The sequence below is a fragment of the Heterodontus francisci genome, chromosome 44, assembly GCF_036365525.1.
Source record: "Heterodontus francisci isolate sHetFra1 chromosome 44, sHetFra1.hap1, whole genome shotgun sequence".
In the NCBI taxonomy this organism is placed as follows: Eukaryota; Metazoa; Chordata; class Chondrichthyes; order Heterodontiformes; family Heterodontidae; genus Heterodontus; species Heterodontus francisci.
In genome coordinates this window covers 15,891,166-15,908,346 of record NC_090414.1, presented here as the reverse complement: position 1 = coordinate 15,908,346, position 17,181 = coordinate 15,891,166, and the positions used below count along the sequence as shown (strand labels likewise).

The 17,181-nt window shown below is 42.3% G+C and overlaps 1 protein-coding gene across 4 annotated transcripts in view; it reads right to left on the bottom strand.

The window, feature by feature from the left end:
* nxf1b (nuclear RNA export factor 1b) overlaps positions 1-17,181 on the bottom strand; it is an 89,602-nt gene that overhangs the window by 16,756 nt on the left and 55,665 nt on the right. For 3 of the 4 annotated variants that reach the window (XM_068021487.1, XM_068021488.1, XM_068021489.1), the window contains 9 exons: positions 16,345-16,414; positions 14,871-14,959; positions 14,417-14,524; positions 11,467-11,576; positions 8,094-8,130; positions 7,591-7,659; positions 4,970-5,025; positions 1,613-1,720; positions 303-361 (listed from right to left, as the gene is read on the bottom strand). In XM_068021487.1, the coding sequence (XP_067877588.1) occupies positions 303-361; positions 1,613-1,720; positions 4,970-5,025; positions 7,591-7,659; positions 8,094-8,130; positions 11,467-11,576; positions 14,417-14,524; positions 14,871-14,959; positions 16,345-16,414 (706 nt within the window). The other variant, XM_068021490.1, reaches the window with a different exon arrangement.

Below are 17,181 nucleotides of genomic sequence, written 5' to 3'. Positions count from 1 at the left end.
AACTTCATTCCTACATTAGCCACATGATCAGTCCCAAGAATCTAAACCAGAACTTGTCTAATTCAAATAGGGCCATTGTTAATTGCCTAAACAAAGCCTTAACAGTTTGTCATCTGTGCCAGCTCTTTGCTGCAGCTGTCTAACACTGATCCGACAGGAGGTTTCATTATTTAAAATCACAAACCAAGATGGACTCAAAACTGAAAATGTTTTCCTACGCTAACTGATTTGTATTTCATTTTTCACAACAGAGGGGCCAAAACAACGAGTGCATTTGAGAACAAAAGTAGCATTTCACTTACTTGGGTCCTTGAGTTTCCTCACATTTCTACTTTCCTTGAAATACTCTCCCAAACTGCTCCTGTTTGGACACAACAAATTATTTTCAGGACATTGAAGTGCAGCTCATGCAAGATGAGAGATAATAATTGCCCTAAGTTCTTTTCTTCACAATACCACAGTAGCAATATGTGGCACAAGACAACTGTAATTTAAAAACCAGCCGTTCCTTCATTTGAGAATCTTTACATTCTCCTCTCCTCCTCTTTAATCTCCATTTACTACTGTGGTGCACACTAGGTTTTGAGAATGTCAATGTTCCACACGACCTTTCTTTAAATGCCCTTCTTCACACAGTGTTGGGTGAGATAGGCAGTTTTAGCGTTCCCACATCAGCAACCAGTGCTCATTGCCCTAACATGATGGGTTTAAGTTCAGTGACTTGCCATATGATCCCAGAAAGGTCCAGCACTGGCTGGCACAGTACATTGGCACACCACAGTACCACGCAGCTTCTTTCCCCTCCCGCCCAAGATGTCACATTCAGCCCAGTCGAGGGGTTAGAGGATGCAGCTTTGCCAGGATCTTGTCTCTTGTTCGTGAAGCTGTGGACAAGTGATTGAAAAACTGACAATTGCAAATAGCTCAGCGAGTCTATCCAGAGAGAAAAAGAGGTGTCAGGTTCGAACAATGTGTGACCATTGATCAAACTTTGCAGAAACTGGCTGATCAATAGATGTCCTGAGGCAACCCACTTTCAATTGTTCGTCCCTACACCATGCAAAGGTGCCCAGCAAACCCCCTCCCCACCTGTGCAGAGGGTCTCAGCCCCTCCACACCACCCCCCCTGCACAGGTGCCCGCCCCTACCCCAACCCTGGGGAAAGGTGCCAGGTCCCTTCCCTCTCCTGCGCGGAGGTGCCCTGTCCCTTCTCCCCTTCCAGAGGTGCCCCGTCCCTTCTCCTCTCCTGTGAAGGGGTGCTTGGCCCCATTTCCTCCTCTGTGTGGAACTGCTTGGTCCTTTCTCCCCTGCGACGAGATACTCAGCCTTTTCCCCCTTCCAATAAGGGCCAGTGCCTAATCTCCCCCTCCTTCCACCCCATGTAGTAATGCTTGGCCTCTCTCTCTCCTCCACTACCCCCCCATGTCCACACCTCCTCATGTGAGGAGATGCCTGGCTTTTGCTTAACACCTGTCAGGTATTGTTTAACTGAAATTGGGAACTGTGTGTGTTGGTGATGGGATCACAAACCCTCCCCTCCCCATGGTACATCCCAGCACAATGTGCATAAATTCATTTTCACAGGAAAATACTTTACTTGATGTTAACAAACCTGGCAGGGTTCTGTGGAGAAAAGGGAATACTCAGTGAGCAGCAGGCTGTATCGTGGTAGGCATCCAGCAGCCCTTGCCTGTCTGTTGAATCATAAACTGAGTAGTATCTGCAAGGTAAGGAGAACAAAATAAAGGAGAGGAAAACATGGCCTTCCCCCTTGGTAGGTCAGCTTGGGTAGGGTTAGGAATGAGGCTGCAGTCCTGTGTTCACAGAATCACAGAATTCCTACAGTGCAGAAGGCGGCCAATCAGCTCATCACGTTCACACTGGCGATCCGAAAGAGCAATTCACTTAGTGCCATTCCCTCGCCTTCTCCCCGTCACCCTGCACATTCTTCCTTTTCAAATAACAGTCTAATTCCCTTCTGAATGCTTCAATTGAGCCCGCCTCCACCAAACTCTCAGGCAGCGCATTCCAGACCTTAACCATTTGCTGCGTGAAAATGTTTTTCCTCATGTCGCTTTTACTTCTTTTAACAATTACTTTAAATCTGTGCTCTCTCGTTCTCGATCCTTTCACGAGGGAACAGTTGCTCGGTCTTCTCTGTCCAGAACCCTCATGATTTTGAAAACCTTTATCAAATCATCTCTCAGCCTTCTCTTCTCCAATGAAAACAGTCCTAACTTCTCCAATCTATCTTCATAATTGAAGTTCCGCATCCCTGGAATCATTCTCGTGAATCTTTTCTGTACTCTTTCTCCAATGTCCTCACATCTTTCCTAAAGCGCGGTGTCCAGAACTGGATGCAATACTCCAGCTGAGGCCGAACTAGTGTCTTATACAAGTTCAACATAACTTCTTTGTTCTTGGACTCTATGCCCCTATTATTAAAGCCGAGGATACTGTATGCTTTATTAATCGCTCTCTCAACTTGTCCCGCCATCTTCAATGACTTATGCACATATATACCCAGGTCCCTCTGCTCCTGCACCCCCTTCAGAATTGTATCCTTTATTTTATATTCTCTCTCCATGTTCTTCCTACTAGATTCAGTTCACATTTCTCTGCATTGAACCTCATCTGCCACCTGTCTACCCATTCCACCAACTTGTCCACATCCTTTTGAAGTTCTACACTATTCTCCTCACAGTTCACAATGCTTCCATATTTCATATCATCCACAAACTTTGAAATTGTGCCCTGTACATCAAGATCTAGGTCCCTAATATATATCAGGAAAAGTAAGGGTCCCAACACTGACCCCTGGAGAACTCCACTACAAACTTTCTTCCAGCCAGCAAAACATCCATTAACCACCACTCTTGGTTTCCTGTCATTTAACCAGTTCCATATCTACGTTGCTACCATCCCTTTTATTTCATGAGCTATAACTTTGCTCACAAGTCTGTTATGCGACACTGTATCAAACGCCTTTTGAAAGTCCATGTACACCACATCAACAGCATTGCCCTCAACAACCCTCTCTGTTACCTCATCAAAAAGCTCCAGCAAGTTAAACATGATTTTTCTTCAAGAAATCCATGCTGGCTTTAATTAACCCGCATTTATCCATCGGACTATTAATCTTGTCCCAAATTATTGTTTCTAGAAATTTCCACACCACTGTCGTTAAACTTAAGGGAGATGGTGGCGTACTGGTAATGGCACTGAACTAGTAATCTAGAGGCCCGGGATAATGCCCCGGGTTCACAGGTTCAAATTCCACCCTGACAGCTGGAGAAATTTAAATTCAATTAATTAATAAATCTGGAATTGAAAGCTTATCTCAGTAATGGTGCCATGAAACTATGCTGCCTCAGCTGTTTCTTGATCTAAAATGAGGCGCTAAATTAATGTGAAACATGAGGCAGTCTCGTCTGCAGACTCCTTTACACCAGGAACTTGTCGACAGACTTTTTAAACTGACAGACCAATCAACTTTTGAGCACAGAAACATCTTTGGTACATTTCAAGCCAGCTTTATACATTAGCAAGACATATAAATCCAAAAATTTGTTTCAAAAAACCTCTAATTCCTGGGAATATTTAATCCCTTATTACTTCCATGAGAGGGGAAGACAGATCATCTGCTGAAATCTTTTCTAGTGCACACATGACTACACATCTAGCTTTGAACTCAATAGTTTCTTATTGGCAGTGGTTGCTCAGTAATTCTCCAGGCTGGAAACCCAGTTTTGGATAACAACTTGGATAAATACAGCACCTTTAATGTAATAAAGCACCAAAAAATGCTTTACAAGGGCATTATGAAAACAAAATTCGACAACATGCCATACAAGGAGATATTAGGGCAGATAACCAAAAGCTTGGACAAAGAGGTAGCTTTTAAAGAGCGCCTTGTAGGAGGAATGAGAGGCAGAGAGGGAATTCCAGAGCTTAGGGCACATACAGTTGAAGGCACGGCCACCAATGGTGGAGGGATGAAAATTGGGGATGCACATCTGGCCAGAATTGAAGGAGTGCAGAGACCTCAAAGGAACATAGGGCTGGGGGAGATTACAGGAAGAGGGTGAGTCCACGGAGGGATTTAAAAACAAAGATGCCAATTTAAAATCGAGGCATTGTCCAGCTGGCAGTCAATGTAGTCAGTGAGCACAGGCATGACAAATGAATGGGACTTGGAGTCCGGTTAGGAGAGTGTTGGAATAATCAAGTCTAGTGGTAGTAAAGAGTGGATGAGGGTTTCAGCAGCAGATGTATCAGGCAGGGGTAAAGCCTGGCGATGTCATGGAGGTAGAAGTAGACATAGACTGGGCAAAATGTGAGAGAAATTTAGTCGGTGTCACCTTGTAAATGACCACTGGGAACTGCTAAAGTGCAAGCTGGGGGTGACCAGATCTTTAACTCGGAGGCCTTGGCTGAAGAAGAAAAGCTCGATGCACAAGCCAGCAACTTGTACCCAGGCACAAAATATAATGGGTCAGCAACACCCAGAGCACATGACTGGAATGAAATCTGGTTATACCTTGGTTCAGAAATACCAAAATAGATGTCACAACAGGGTCAGATGGACAAAGAGCTTTGTACAGAAAGCAGAACAAAAGATGAAGAAAATACAAAGCACACTCAAAATAGGTAACTTGGTTGTTGACCTTTACTGTTTTTAATATCAGATTTCTACAAGAGCTTTATTAAACCATGACTTTCTCTTGCTTGTGCTTAAACCTGGTTCCGAGAACAAGGTGAAACAGTTTCAATGCAACTTTTAATGCACCATTCCACCCAGTTCAAATCAAAGATTCAATGCTTCAGGCAACAACTGTCCTGAAATTGACAGAAAGAAGAGAATTAGGAACTTATCTGGCACTAAAAGAAAAACTTGATAAACAGGAACATTTATCAAATGTACATCAAAGTTTACCACAGATACATATGACAGCCCATGGGTACTTACTGCTGAATGAAACGTGATACGAGCACCTTGATTTCATCTGTACCAAAGTAACTAGCCTGTTAAAGGGAAACAAACAGCAGCTTAAAGACCACATTGATACTGTGCCCAGCGCTAATAATCACCAAGACTCTTGCAGAATCGACAACTGTGATTTGAAGACACCTTGCTGAAAAAAACTTGCATTATCACAGCACTTTTTATTTATTTGCAGCATGTTCCAAAGTGCTTTATGACCTATGTATTATTCCTGAAATACACATTGTTGTGTAGGCAAATAAGGCAGCTAATATGCACACAGTAAGATCCCAGAAACAACAAATGAATGATTAATCTGCTTTTTGATGGCATTGTTTGAGGAAACAATGTTGACCAGGACACTTGGAGAACTCCCTGCGCTAATTGTGCCATGGGATCCTTTACATCCATCCGACAGGGCAGACAACATATTTGAAAGAGTGCCCATCCGACAGCAGCGCTCCCTCAGTACTGCCCCTCCGACAGTGCAGCACTCCCTCAGTACTGACCCTCCGACACTACGGCACTCCCTCAGTACTGACCCTCCGACACTACGGCACTCCCTCAGTACTGACCCTCCGACACTACGGCACTCCCTCAGTACTGACCCTCCGACACTACGGCACTCCCTCAGTACTGACCCTCCAACAAGTGCAGCGCTCCCTCAGTACTGACCCTCCAACAGTGCAGCGCTCCCTCAGTACTGACCCTCCGATAGTGCAGCGCTCCCTCAGTACTGACCCTCCGACAGTGCAGCGCTCCCTCAGTACTGACCCTCCGACAGTGCAGCGCTCCCTCAGTGCTGACCCTCCGACAGTGCAGCGCTCCCTCAGTGCTGACCCTCCGACAGTGCAGCACTCCCTCAGTACTGACCCTCCGACAGTGCAGCGCTCCCTCAGTACTGCCCCTCCGACACTACGGCACTCCCTCAGTACTGACCCTCCGACAGTGCAGCGCTCCCTCAGTACTGACCCTCCGATAGTGCAGCGCTCCCTCAGTGCTGCACTGGCAGTGTCACTCTGGATTATGGGCTTGAACACACAACCTTCTGACTCAAAGAGAATGCTACTGACTGAGCTAAACTAAAGCTTCATTGTGAAGCATTCCGCTGCTTTTAGCAGCAGGGTAGGGAAGAATACCTGACAAAATAATTAAGCAAAACTAGAAGGACTGCAAGCTAAATAACAAATTTTTGGAATTCTATTTAAAAAAGGCTTACATTTACACAGCAACTTTCACATCGTTAGGATGCCACAAAGCACTTTATAGCCAATGATAGACTTTTGGTGTGTTATATTGTAGGAAATGTGGCAGCCAATTTGCAAACAGCAAGCTCCCACAAACAGCCATGTAATAATGACCAGATCTTCTGTTTCTAGTGTTGTTGGTTGAGGGATAAATATTGGCCCCAGGAAACTGGGAAGAACTCCCTGCTCTTCTTCAAACAGTGCCATGGGATCTTTCATGCCTACCCGATGAGGCAGGTGGTAAAGCCTGGCTACCCGACCCGAACCTGACCAAACCCAATGTGTCGGATTCGGGTTGGGTCGGCTCTGTATTTGGTGACCAGCATTCGGGCTCGGGTCGGGTTGGGCTGGACTGTACGGTTTTGTTTTGGTTTTTTTTTGTTTCAAAAATATGTTTGTTATTGTCGGGTCGTGCATTTAAAAAAAAATTGAAGGACTCAGGCCGGGTCGGGTTTTAATTTTATACCTGAGCCAGGCTTTAGCAGACAGGGTTCTGGATTAATGTCTCATCCAAAATGACACCTCTAACAGTGCAGCATCCCCTCAGTATTACACTGAACTGTCAGTCTAGATTTTGTGCTCAAGACTCTGGAGTGGGGCTCAAACTCTGGCTTCTAGAAAACGGAGTACATTTCAACAAGACACAGCATTGTTGGAAAATCTTACCAAAAAAAAAACACAGAAATTCGGCACAACCATCTGACATTTACCCTCCACATAAGCAAACAGTTGCAATCGCATTTACCCACTCTGTTCCAATAACCTGGTGTCTCCTTTTTCTTCATCCACCTATCCAATCAGATCTTAAATGCTGACTGTTTCTGTCTCAATAACTATGGAAGTCAATTCCACAGCCTCAAGTTTCTCCTGACCTCTGCTCTAAATCTCTTCCATCAATGGCCCCTCAACCACTGGAAACAATCTGCTATCTACCCCGCAACACTTTTCATAATGTGGAAGACTTCTTTCAAATCGCCCCACAATCAGTATTATTCTAATAAGGCCACAATATTCAAGTCTTTCTTCATATTTGTATTTCCTCATACCAGGCAGCATCTGCATTGTACCTTCTCTAAAGCCTCAATATTGCTCCGAGACTGTGAAGCCTAACACTGCACACAGTACTTTACTGAGGCCTTATTAAATAGGATTAGTGTTACATCTTGGCTTTTATATACTATACCCGTGATAAAGTCTATAATTCCATTATCATCTTCTTGCTCTACCTAGTCAGCCAGAGGTGCAGTGAATCTGTATCCCCAAATCTCCTTAATCTTCTACAACAGAGTCTACTTTAGCTGAAGATAACCAGTAACATGCACCATCTGTCTCTATCAAAGCAGTCTATTCACACCATACCTTGCATGAAGGAAGTGTGGTTGGTGTCTCAACATCAAAGGAAATTGGAGGAGGGAGCTCATGGCCGTCCTATAGATAGAAAACCAGGAGAGAATCAGGAGAACCCGAGATAGTAATACAACACAGAACTGTACGCTTTAAATATACCTTCCCATTACCAACCCACCCAAAGCTATCTAAAAAAATCTAATGAATTTTACATTGACTTTGTAAATGGGCCCAAGATCCTTTCTATGTTGTCTGTGAGCCCGCAACTGCTGCATTTAAAATTTAATTACAGTCCAACATTACTAAATTGGAATCAACAGTGCAAGTGGCTGAAGTGTCAATATCCAGGGTAAAAGCTCAGCCTGGACATGAAAATCAGCCCCTTACACTGCAGCAAAATCCTTCCATGTTTGACTTGTTAGCTCTTCGCTCAACTCCCAGCTTTTCAACCCCGACTCTCAGGAATACTTCAAACCCTGCATTAGTCTAGAGAAACCCACAAGTGATGTACTCACCAGTCTGAGTAACTTTGGAAATTTTTCCCTGACAGCACTGTCAAATATTGCGAAGAGGGAGAGAGGTGAAACAAACAAAAGGTAACAGCGTGAGAAAACTTTCACGGATGCATGACCAATAGAGTGGCCCCAAAGTTGAATCCTCCTCCGCCTCCCCACAACACACCCCATGCCCCATGAGCCGCATATACCGAACGACTGATTAAAACAAAACCTGTCTATTTATCAAACCTTTACTGAGCTAACCAATGTTAAACATGGATGCGCGAGACCACAGAAGTTCCTTCCAAGTCATGAGAGGTTTTTCAACCAGTTCCTCAACCAGGAAAGGCACCTCAAAAATAGGCAGAATCTATTTCAATTGTTTTTTTGGGGCGGGGGGAGGACACGTGGAGAATGCCCCTTACATCAAATTAATTTATAGGGAAGTTCTTAATAACTGTGATCATTCCAGTTAATTAATCCTGGGCTCAACTCAATGTTTTGAAATAGAACCACCAAACTAACAAAAGATTTAAAGATCTTGACTAGTGCTGCCTTTAAAACTGATGGGACATCTGATTTTTCCGCAAGTCATTTACTACAGTTAAAATAAAGGCCATTTAAACCTCTGGATCTTCTTGCAAAAACCTAAAACCACGTTCTACTTCCACGCATAAAGGCTTTGTCCTTGCTTGGCATCCTGTAACAGGTTAATCTAACAGCGTGAAACAATAGTCAGCTGATGTCAATTGTTTGAACATAATTCTGTCCGTCATCCGAACAGTAGATCCAAGACAGCTCTATTAGATTATCCACTTACATCTGGGGTAGGTTTCCCGCTAGGCAGCGTTTAGTCAGCAGACTTGCCTTTTTTAATTGTTTCAGCAGCACTATTTTGCACAGTAGTTTGCGCAACTGTACAATTCCCTTTTAAGAAAATCTGCAATGGGATATGGAAGCTATTTTTTTTAAAAAGAGATACAGCTCCTGGATTTCTCACAAATCATCCAATCAGAACACTGATTTTCTTCTTCACAGTGGCAGGTTGCACATGCTGGAGCTCAGGGTCAATGTTTCAGTGGAGGAGCAGACAGGGTCTAGGGTGTATTATTCGAAGCGATTCTGCTGCTTTGGGTCTGGACATCCATCCATTAAATACATATATTTATGTATATGTGCTATATATTAATGCATCATCTATAAAAATCAATGTTTTAAAATATTGCAAAAATTACACATTAGAAGTTTTTATATCAACAATTAAGCCTGTTGTGACAGTAAGCTTTTTGTTGGTCTATTTAGGCCATATTAAAAATGACTTCCAAAACCTCAAATTCGCTAAGCAATCTGCAGCACATTAACGTAAATTACTCCTGGCTGCATGGAAGTAAAGAGTCTCTACACATACACTTGCAAACTTTCAGAGTGATCAGCAAATTTAACTACAACACATTGTTTTCAGCATTGAATCTCACTATTTTCATCTGGCTCTGGTTAATTAAAAGTAGCAGACTCAGATTTTTTTTTAAACAAATGCATGGAATGGCTAAATTATATCACCCATTTTAATGCTGGGGAGTTTATGTCGACTTGGAGCCATTCCACCTGCAATCACAAACCCCATTCCAGCAGCTACAATGAACACCAACAGCCTGAAATTCAATTCACTTGCCAAATGAAAACACAACAAACTAGCTTCACAGTCATCAGTTCAGGTAAATAATAGTAAAGTTAAGTCTTGGATGCATGTAATTTTTACAAATTAGACCAACTAAAAGCAGAACTGCCCTCAATCTCTCTCATATTCAGTTCCGTCTACTTACCAAGCTATCACTCACCTGCAGAGGCGACATTTAACAGGATCAATGTTGGGGAAAAGAGATACCAACACTATGGTTAGTTGGGATTGGGTGGGGAGAAGGATTAAACCAATGTGATATCATGGAGGTGCTAGTTACCAACTCCGCCTAAGTTACTACTGCACATCAGGAGTGATTAAAAATTAAAAATTAGTTGGTGAATCTAAATTTAAAAACACAAAAAAGGTCTCAAAAAGGGACAGAGCAACATAACAAGCAAAAAGACAGTGAAAGAGTGAGAGAACACGAACAAAGGCAAAGTGAGATAATAAGGAAGAAGTTAAAGAGGATGAGGGTAGAACGGAGATCTGTTGTCCAACGCACATCTAGTTATCCAATTACCAATATTAACATTGGTCATACTGAATTACATTAAAATGTTTTATGTAAGCAATTACTGATGTTTTGCACCAAATTAATTGTGATATGCCTCAATGAGCTCTTCCTCCTTCTCAAAGGCAGATTTGTTTTTAAATTGTCTCCAACAGACTATACTTTAGCCTGCCCACAAACTTGGTATTTGACTTTGTCAAAAAAAAAACAAGGTTGTATGCAATGTGCAAACTGTATAATTTTCCTCCCATCAAGTTGCATTGCCAGGCAAAACTCTCCGACCAAACTCTCCCAAGTCAGATGCAAAAGCCAAGAATCTGCCAAAGCCACATGACCACACATCACGATTCTGAAGGCCAATACACGGCTGTGCCTGTCTTAGGTTGCCCCTCTCCTGAGGAATCTTACCCGTCACTGGCTAACCAGCCTTCTTCATTGGCCAATAGGAGAAAACATGAACCCACTTCACAGATGCAAGGATCGACACAGACGATGGTTCAAGCCTTTTTTTTAATCCGTCGAAATACAACTGCTGTTGCAGACTTGCAACTCAAACTCTGAGGTAAAGTTACGGAAGAGTGGGCTTATTTGTGTAATCATTGGCTTTTGTGATCATTCAAGGCCTTTTAGGAATGCAAAGTGTTTGCTGAGAATCTTTGGGTAAACAACAACTTTGAGGCTTCAGACACATAGCATTTTGTATCCTCTGTAACTACAGCATCACAACACTCAATTTACTCGTTGTAAAGTTGAACAGGAAAAAAAAAGCACAGCTAAGGTGCGTTTGGACTGCAGTCCTCCCATTCTGATCCCCAAAAGGAGAACTATTAGAGATTAGTCCACATCCTTCACCACTAACAGATGTTATTTTGGAAAAGTTGTTAAAAATGGAAAAGACTTTTTAATAAAGAAAAGGTTCTTAGCTTGCACACAGACCTGTTGGGAAAAGTATTTAATTTGCATATAAAAAGTGTACATAACCACTTAGGTTATACATTTATACATGAAACACCTATATCACATCTAAATTAACTATATAAAAAGTAATGCTGAAATTCCCCAATATTACTGAAATTCCATGTAAAGAAATTAGTGAGAAATTAATTACTTTTAAATAGAAGTAAGTTAGGGAAAAATATATTGTGTTCCATTTGTGAGGCGCCCTGGAACAAAACCGGAGCAAGGGGTCCTCCACTGACCTGACGTACGTAGCCTGATCCCGGAAGCTGTCACAAAGAGGGTTCCCATCCAACCATAGCTCTTCCAGCTTGAAGCCTTTTATTTTATCCAGATCTCTTTCGGATTTTAGCTAGAGAGAGATTTATTTTGCATTGTTCTTTTAGGTGACCGCAATAATTTAATCTATATACTAAAAAAGCCACTACCTATGCTTCTTAAGCACAGTACTCAAATAGCTGTGCTACCTACGTGCTTGAAATTTCTTCAATTTGAGAAGTCAAAATTTTACAATAATAAATCTGTTAAGCTGAAGGATAGACAATGCTTAGTTTATCAATCCAAAATCCTTTCGAAGTATGTAACTCTACGATTCCACAATGCACAGCAATAGTGACAGACATGAATTCTCCTGTACACAGGTATGATAACAGCATAGCTGCACCCAGGAGTAACAGTGTATACTTTATCTTGTAGTTCACGTTTAGAAAAACTTCCAATGTCTTTTTCTATCAGTTTCTGAAATTTCAGCAACCTGAGTCGTTAAAATAACAGCAAATAAAAGGCAATGGTTAAAAACTGCAGCGACCACTGAACTTCAAAACTATCAGGGTATGTTTGAGGATCAGGAATTTAAACTGAAGTTACGATGCAGGAGACTGACCAGGTGGTACTTTAAGTTTGTCCATCATAATGCAAAGCTACTTATTAAAAGAATAAATTTTCAGGAGTTCCACTGATAAAGTGCTGTTGGAGTCAGCAGCAAAAGCTGTATTTGTACATTTGTAGGAAGTTCTGCTTCAGCAGCTTTGTAGCACAAGTCCAACACTGCTTTACTACAAATTAAAAGTGAATAGATATTAGCCTATCATGCTTAAATAATACTCTGAAACTGAGATTTACTCCAACCCACCCACTACCTTGACTCACACCGGGGGTATATCTCCAGTGCTGGAAGTCTACGGTTACATTGGCCAAGTGGCCATACCCATGCATCAGCCTGAACAGTATTGACAGGTTATTCAATTAGAGTCATCACAACCAGCCAACCAAGCACGTGCACATTCCAGGGGTCCCTGGAGAGCAATCAGATTTTGACCTCTCTCTTCAAGGAGCATGAAGGTCAATTGTAGAGCCCTTACTGTTGTTGCCAGTGGAGATCAGCTAACTCAGAATAGACCAGGGAACAAAGCATCAATTTTGCTGTCTGTGTGGGTCAGCTGCAGACTGCATTAACCATAATAGAGCAGCTATGCTGCATATTTTACTTCAGTCTGTAATCCAACTTTTATGATGCAGCTACACATGCCTCATCAGTCGAGATTAGAGGTTCCAAAACTAGGTCAGGCACCCACTTCAGCATGGGGTGGGGGTCAGTTGCAGCAGGGAGGGGAGGAGGAAGACAGGCTGGGATAAGAGAAAAGCATATGAGCCCAGCTGCTCAGTCCCCTCCAGCATCATGTTCTCAGTGTGCTTCCTCTTATTGACAGTGAGCAGCCCTCACCCCAGCCATCACCAGCTTTGTGGGCAAGAGTTTGAGAGTGTTATTTGGCACGATAGACTAGATTTTAGTTAGTACTCTGAAAGGTACTCAAAACCATAGCAGTTATACAACAACCATTGTACACAAAGGACTAGTCTTCTTTAAATAAAAGAAATTTTTTACAATGTAATACACCAATAAATGAAAACTGAAGGTGGCATATTTTGAAAAGCCCGGGTTTTCTGATTGGTGTTATTCAATGGCTGGATTCTCATGCTGATATTACAATTATCATAAGATCTAGGCTGATATTCAGTTTGAAACTTCATCACAAGTAACAGTTTGTTCTGCTTTGTCTTTTTAAAAATATTTTTAAATGATCTTCAATGTTAAACGTAACATTAATCATTGAACTCTTAACTCTGTGGTTGCAAACTGTTGCAAAGGACTGCAAAAGTCTGAGAGATCAGATTGACGTCTGGGTAGTATACAGTTACCCGCACTTTGACCCTTCCTAGTCTTCACCCCCATTTCAAGAAGAGTTGGGTAGAGATGATATTTTAAACTAATATAAAGTAGGTGTTGCTTATTCCAGGAAACAAAATTGCAAAAATGTAGCTGTCAACTTTTGCTGGGCTACTTGGCAGTCACACGTGACAAGCTCAATGAACTTACAAAGGTTAATATTTTCATTACAGACAAGTAGTTTTTCCCCGAAGTGTCTTTTGCTGTGGAGTAGGTATACGCTGCACCATAACGTAACTACACTCCTGATATTGTCTTCGGTCATTATGTACTGTGAAATGTTGGATCTAGAAGTTCAGGATATAATACCGGATGCCAATGTCTCTTTTTGCACAAAACTCAGTCGATACTTTTCGCCCAAAAGGTAGGCTAATGATTCAGAAGACTCTGTCGTAAAGGCCACGACTGAACCTGATTGATGCTACTGCTGACTTTTTTGAGAAAGAGAGTTTTAAAGTCATGCCTCGAACAATTCTTGCTATCAATTCAAAAACACTTTTGTAAATTGTCACAAACAGCTGTCAAGATATCTGCTTGCTTTGCCTCAACGCATTTGTGAGCAATTGTTTTTCTCTTGCTTATTTCCATCAAAAACATATTAGAAGCTTCTTGAACACAAAGTTGTTGTAGCTTGTCCAAATCAAACAGATTCTACAAAGCATTCTTACATTCAAGTTTATGCAGCAGGATGGTAGTGATGCTGTGCTACTAATGTTGCTTTCTGTTATAAGGAATAGGTTACATCAGCCCAAAAAATCTTGTTGGTCTAGGCAAAATAAAAATACTGTTTCTTAGAAGAGGGGAAGGGACAAGGGAGAATCAATGAATGAAAAGGGGTGGCAGGGGTGTAGTCAGTGATAAATGTTCAGGAACCTCTGCTCTAGGTGGTCTATAAATGTCAATCGTCACCAGCCACACAAGATACATAACTAAGCTCTTGGCCGGTACCACAAACTCATACTCACCTCATTTCTGGAAAGGTTCAAAATTTTCAAATTGGGAACTTTGGTAATCAGGTCTGCCAGGTCATCCAGCTTGTACAGCCGGTTATTGCCCAGGTTGAGAGAGAGCAGCTGCAAAACAGAACACGAGTTACAATGCCACTTTAAAATCATCTAAGAGACAATGAGACGTTAGCAGCATTCAAAAGAGCAGGGCTGACAGGCCTCTGCATCACTTGTTTTAATGAAATAATCAGCAACGGCCTGTTGGTTCTGTAAAAGAAATTATAGTATTACTAGACTTCCTTGCTAAACCATTACAAATGCTGCTGCCATGCTTACAAGGTAAACAAGTCTTGCAAAGATCTCCTTCACAGGATTTAGAAATGCCAGAAATTAGCTGCTTAAACATTTCCATCGTAATAGAAAATATAAAGATAAGCATCCCTCCTCTCAAAATCTATCTGCACCTGCGTACCTCTGGAATGTTTTCTTCTATTATTTTGATGACCACATTCATGGAATTCCTTCTGTTTAAGACCACTTCAATATTCTGGGAGATGAGATCTGAACAACCAAACAGAAGAGTTGCTAAGAATCAGAAGCAGCAATTATTACTAATCTATGGTCAATGTGCTATAAAGCTAATTGCTTCCCCAGTTTAATAGGCTGCAATATGTAAGTGTGTGCACCACCCAGCCACGTTGTGCCACCCAACTCAATTCCTTGTCTGTGCTGGGTTAGCTGATCTCAGCCTGCACAGCAATAGTGGTAGAACAAACAGCCCTCAGTTCCCTAGTCGCTGGGAGGGGCTGGCTGGGAGACAGGCAAATTTGGGAGGCTGGGAGGAAGCAGTGTCTCCTCTGGGCCCACAAACAGTGCTGTAAGGCACTTGCCTTTTCCACGAACACAAAAAGCAAAATACAGCACATGCTGGAAATCTGAAATAAAAATTTGCAGGGTTATCGACCTGAAATGTTAACTTTGTTTCTCTCTCCACAGATGCTGTCAGACCTGCTGAGTATGTCCAGCATTTTCTTACCTTCTCTAAGAAGCAGTTACATAGAAACATAGAAAATAGGAGCAGGAGTAGGCCATTTGGCCCTTCGAGCCTGCTCCGCCATTCATTATGATCATGGCTGATCATCCAACTCAGTAGCCTGTTCTGGCTTTCGCCCCATACCCTTTGATCCCTTTAGACCCAAGAGCTGTATTCTTGAAAACATACAATGTTTTGGCCTCAACTGCTTTCTGTTGTTCCGAGGCCTAGAAAACCCACCCAGCCAGAGTTAAACCCGGAAGATAGGTTAAGTATGAGGCACGCAGCCTCCCTGTAATATTTAAATGCTCAATTCTTCGCCTAGGGAGCAAGTTTTTTCGAGATGCAGCACTGAAACAGGCCCTTCGGCCCACCGAGTCTGTGCCGACCATCAACCACCCATTTATACTAATCCTACACTAATCCCATATTCCTACCACATCCCCACCTGTCCCTATATTCCCCTACCACCTACCTACACTAGGGGCAATTTATAATGGCCAATTTACCTATCAACCTGCAAGTCTTTGGTGGTGGGAGGAAACCGGAGCACCCGGCGAAAACCCACGCAGACACAGGGAGAACTTGCAAACTCCACACAGGCAGTACCCAGAATTGAACCCGGGTCACTGGAGCTGTGAGGCTGCGTTGCTAAGCACTGCGCCACTGTGCCGCCCATAAGTTGGTTGTTCACCTCTATTGAAACTGCAAGTGGGTGGGATGGAGTCAGGTTTGAGATTTCTTATATTTTAACATCCCAACTATTTTTTGGGGTTAAAAATTATTCCCCAAGTATGTCAAGTGGATTTCAACAGTATTTTATGTAAAATTTTCCCAATTATGCATGATGGTGTGAAGTTGCAACATATGAAACCCTTAAACAGATTAGGTAAAACAAACCCCAAATCCATACCTGGGTCACTGCGAACACTGTTTAAGTCTAGGGCCTGCTGTGATCCATCGTAACGCTTACTCATACACTGCTGCAAAATAAAGGGGGTTTAAGTAAAATAAAGAAACTGACACAGATAGTTTTCCAAAGTGATAAACTTATTGCTGAGCACAATTTAAAGTAACACCAGAAGCTGCTACACATCAGCCAAGAGTTACTGAGCTCTGGCTGAGTTGGAAAGCAAAACAACAAGCTTTTCCTCCAAAGGTGTCATCCTTGGCTAAGCAGCACCAGTCGTCTGAGTTTGAAGGTTCCTGTGTCACTGTAGGAATTAACCTACAATCTAAGCAGAACTCCAATGCGGTAATAAGAGATGAGACATTGTCAAGTGCCGTCATTTGGATGAGGCGCTAAACCGAGGCCACACCTTCCCCTTTGAAGACATCAATAGATACCATGCAACTATGCAAAGTGGAGTTGGGAATTTTCAGTGTGTCCTGCCAATTTGCATCCCTCAACCAAATACAAATTAGCCGTTCCCTTCCATACAAAGGGGATCACAGCTCTAACCCCTGTCACTGCTGTTTATGTACAGAATTAGCTGCCACGATTGCCTATAAAACAGTTATACTTCAAAAGCAATGCATTGGCTCTGCAGTGTTTTGATGGATGTGAATGATGCTGTACAAATGCAAGCTCTTTTCTTTATCTGCAAACCTTTGTTACTTTCTGCTACTTGATCCATGCAACTCCTCCCAGTCTGATCTACCAGATGTGTGTTACAACTGCATTAAAAAAAAATCACTGTTTATGGGGTGGGTTTGTCAGGTTAAAAAAAAAGCAATTCTTCCAGCAGAA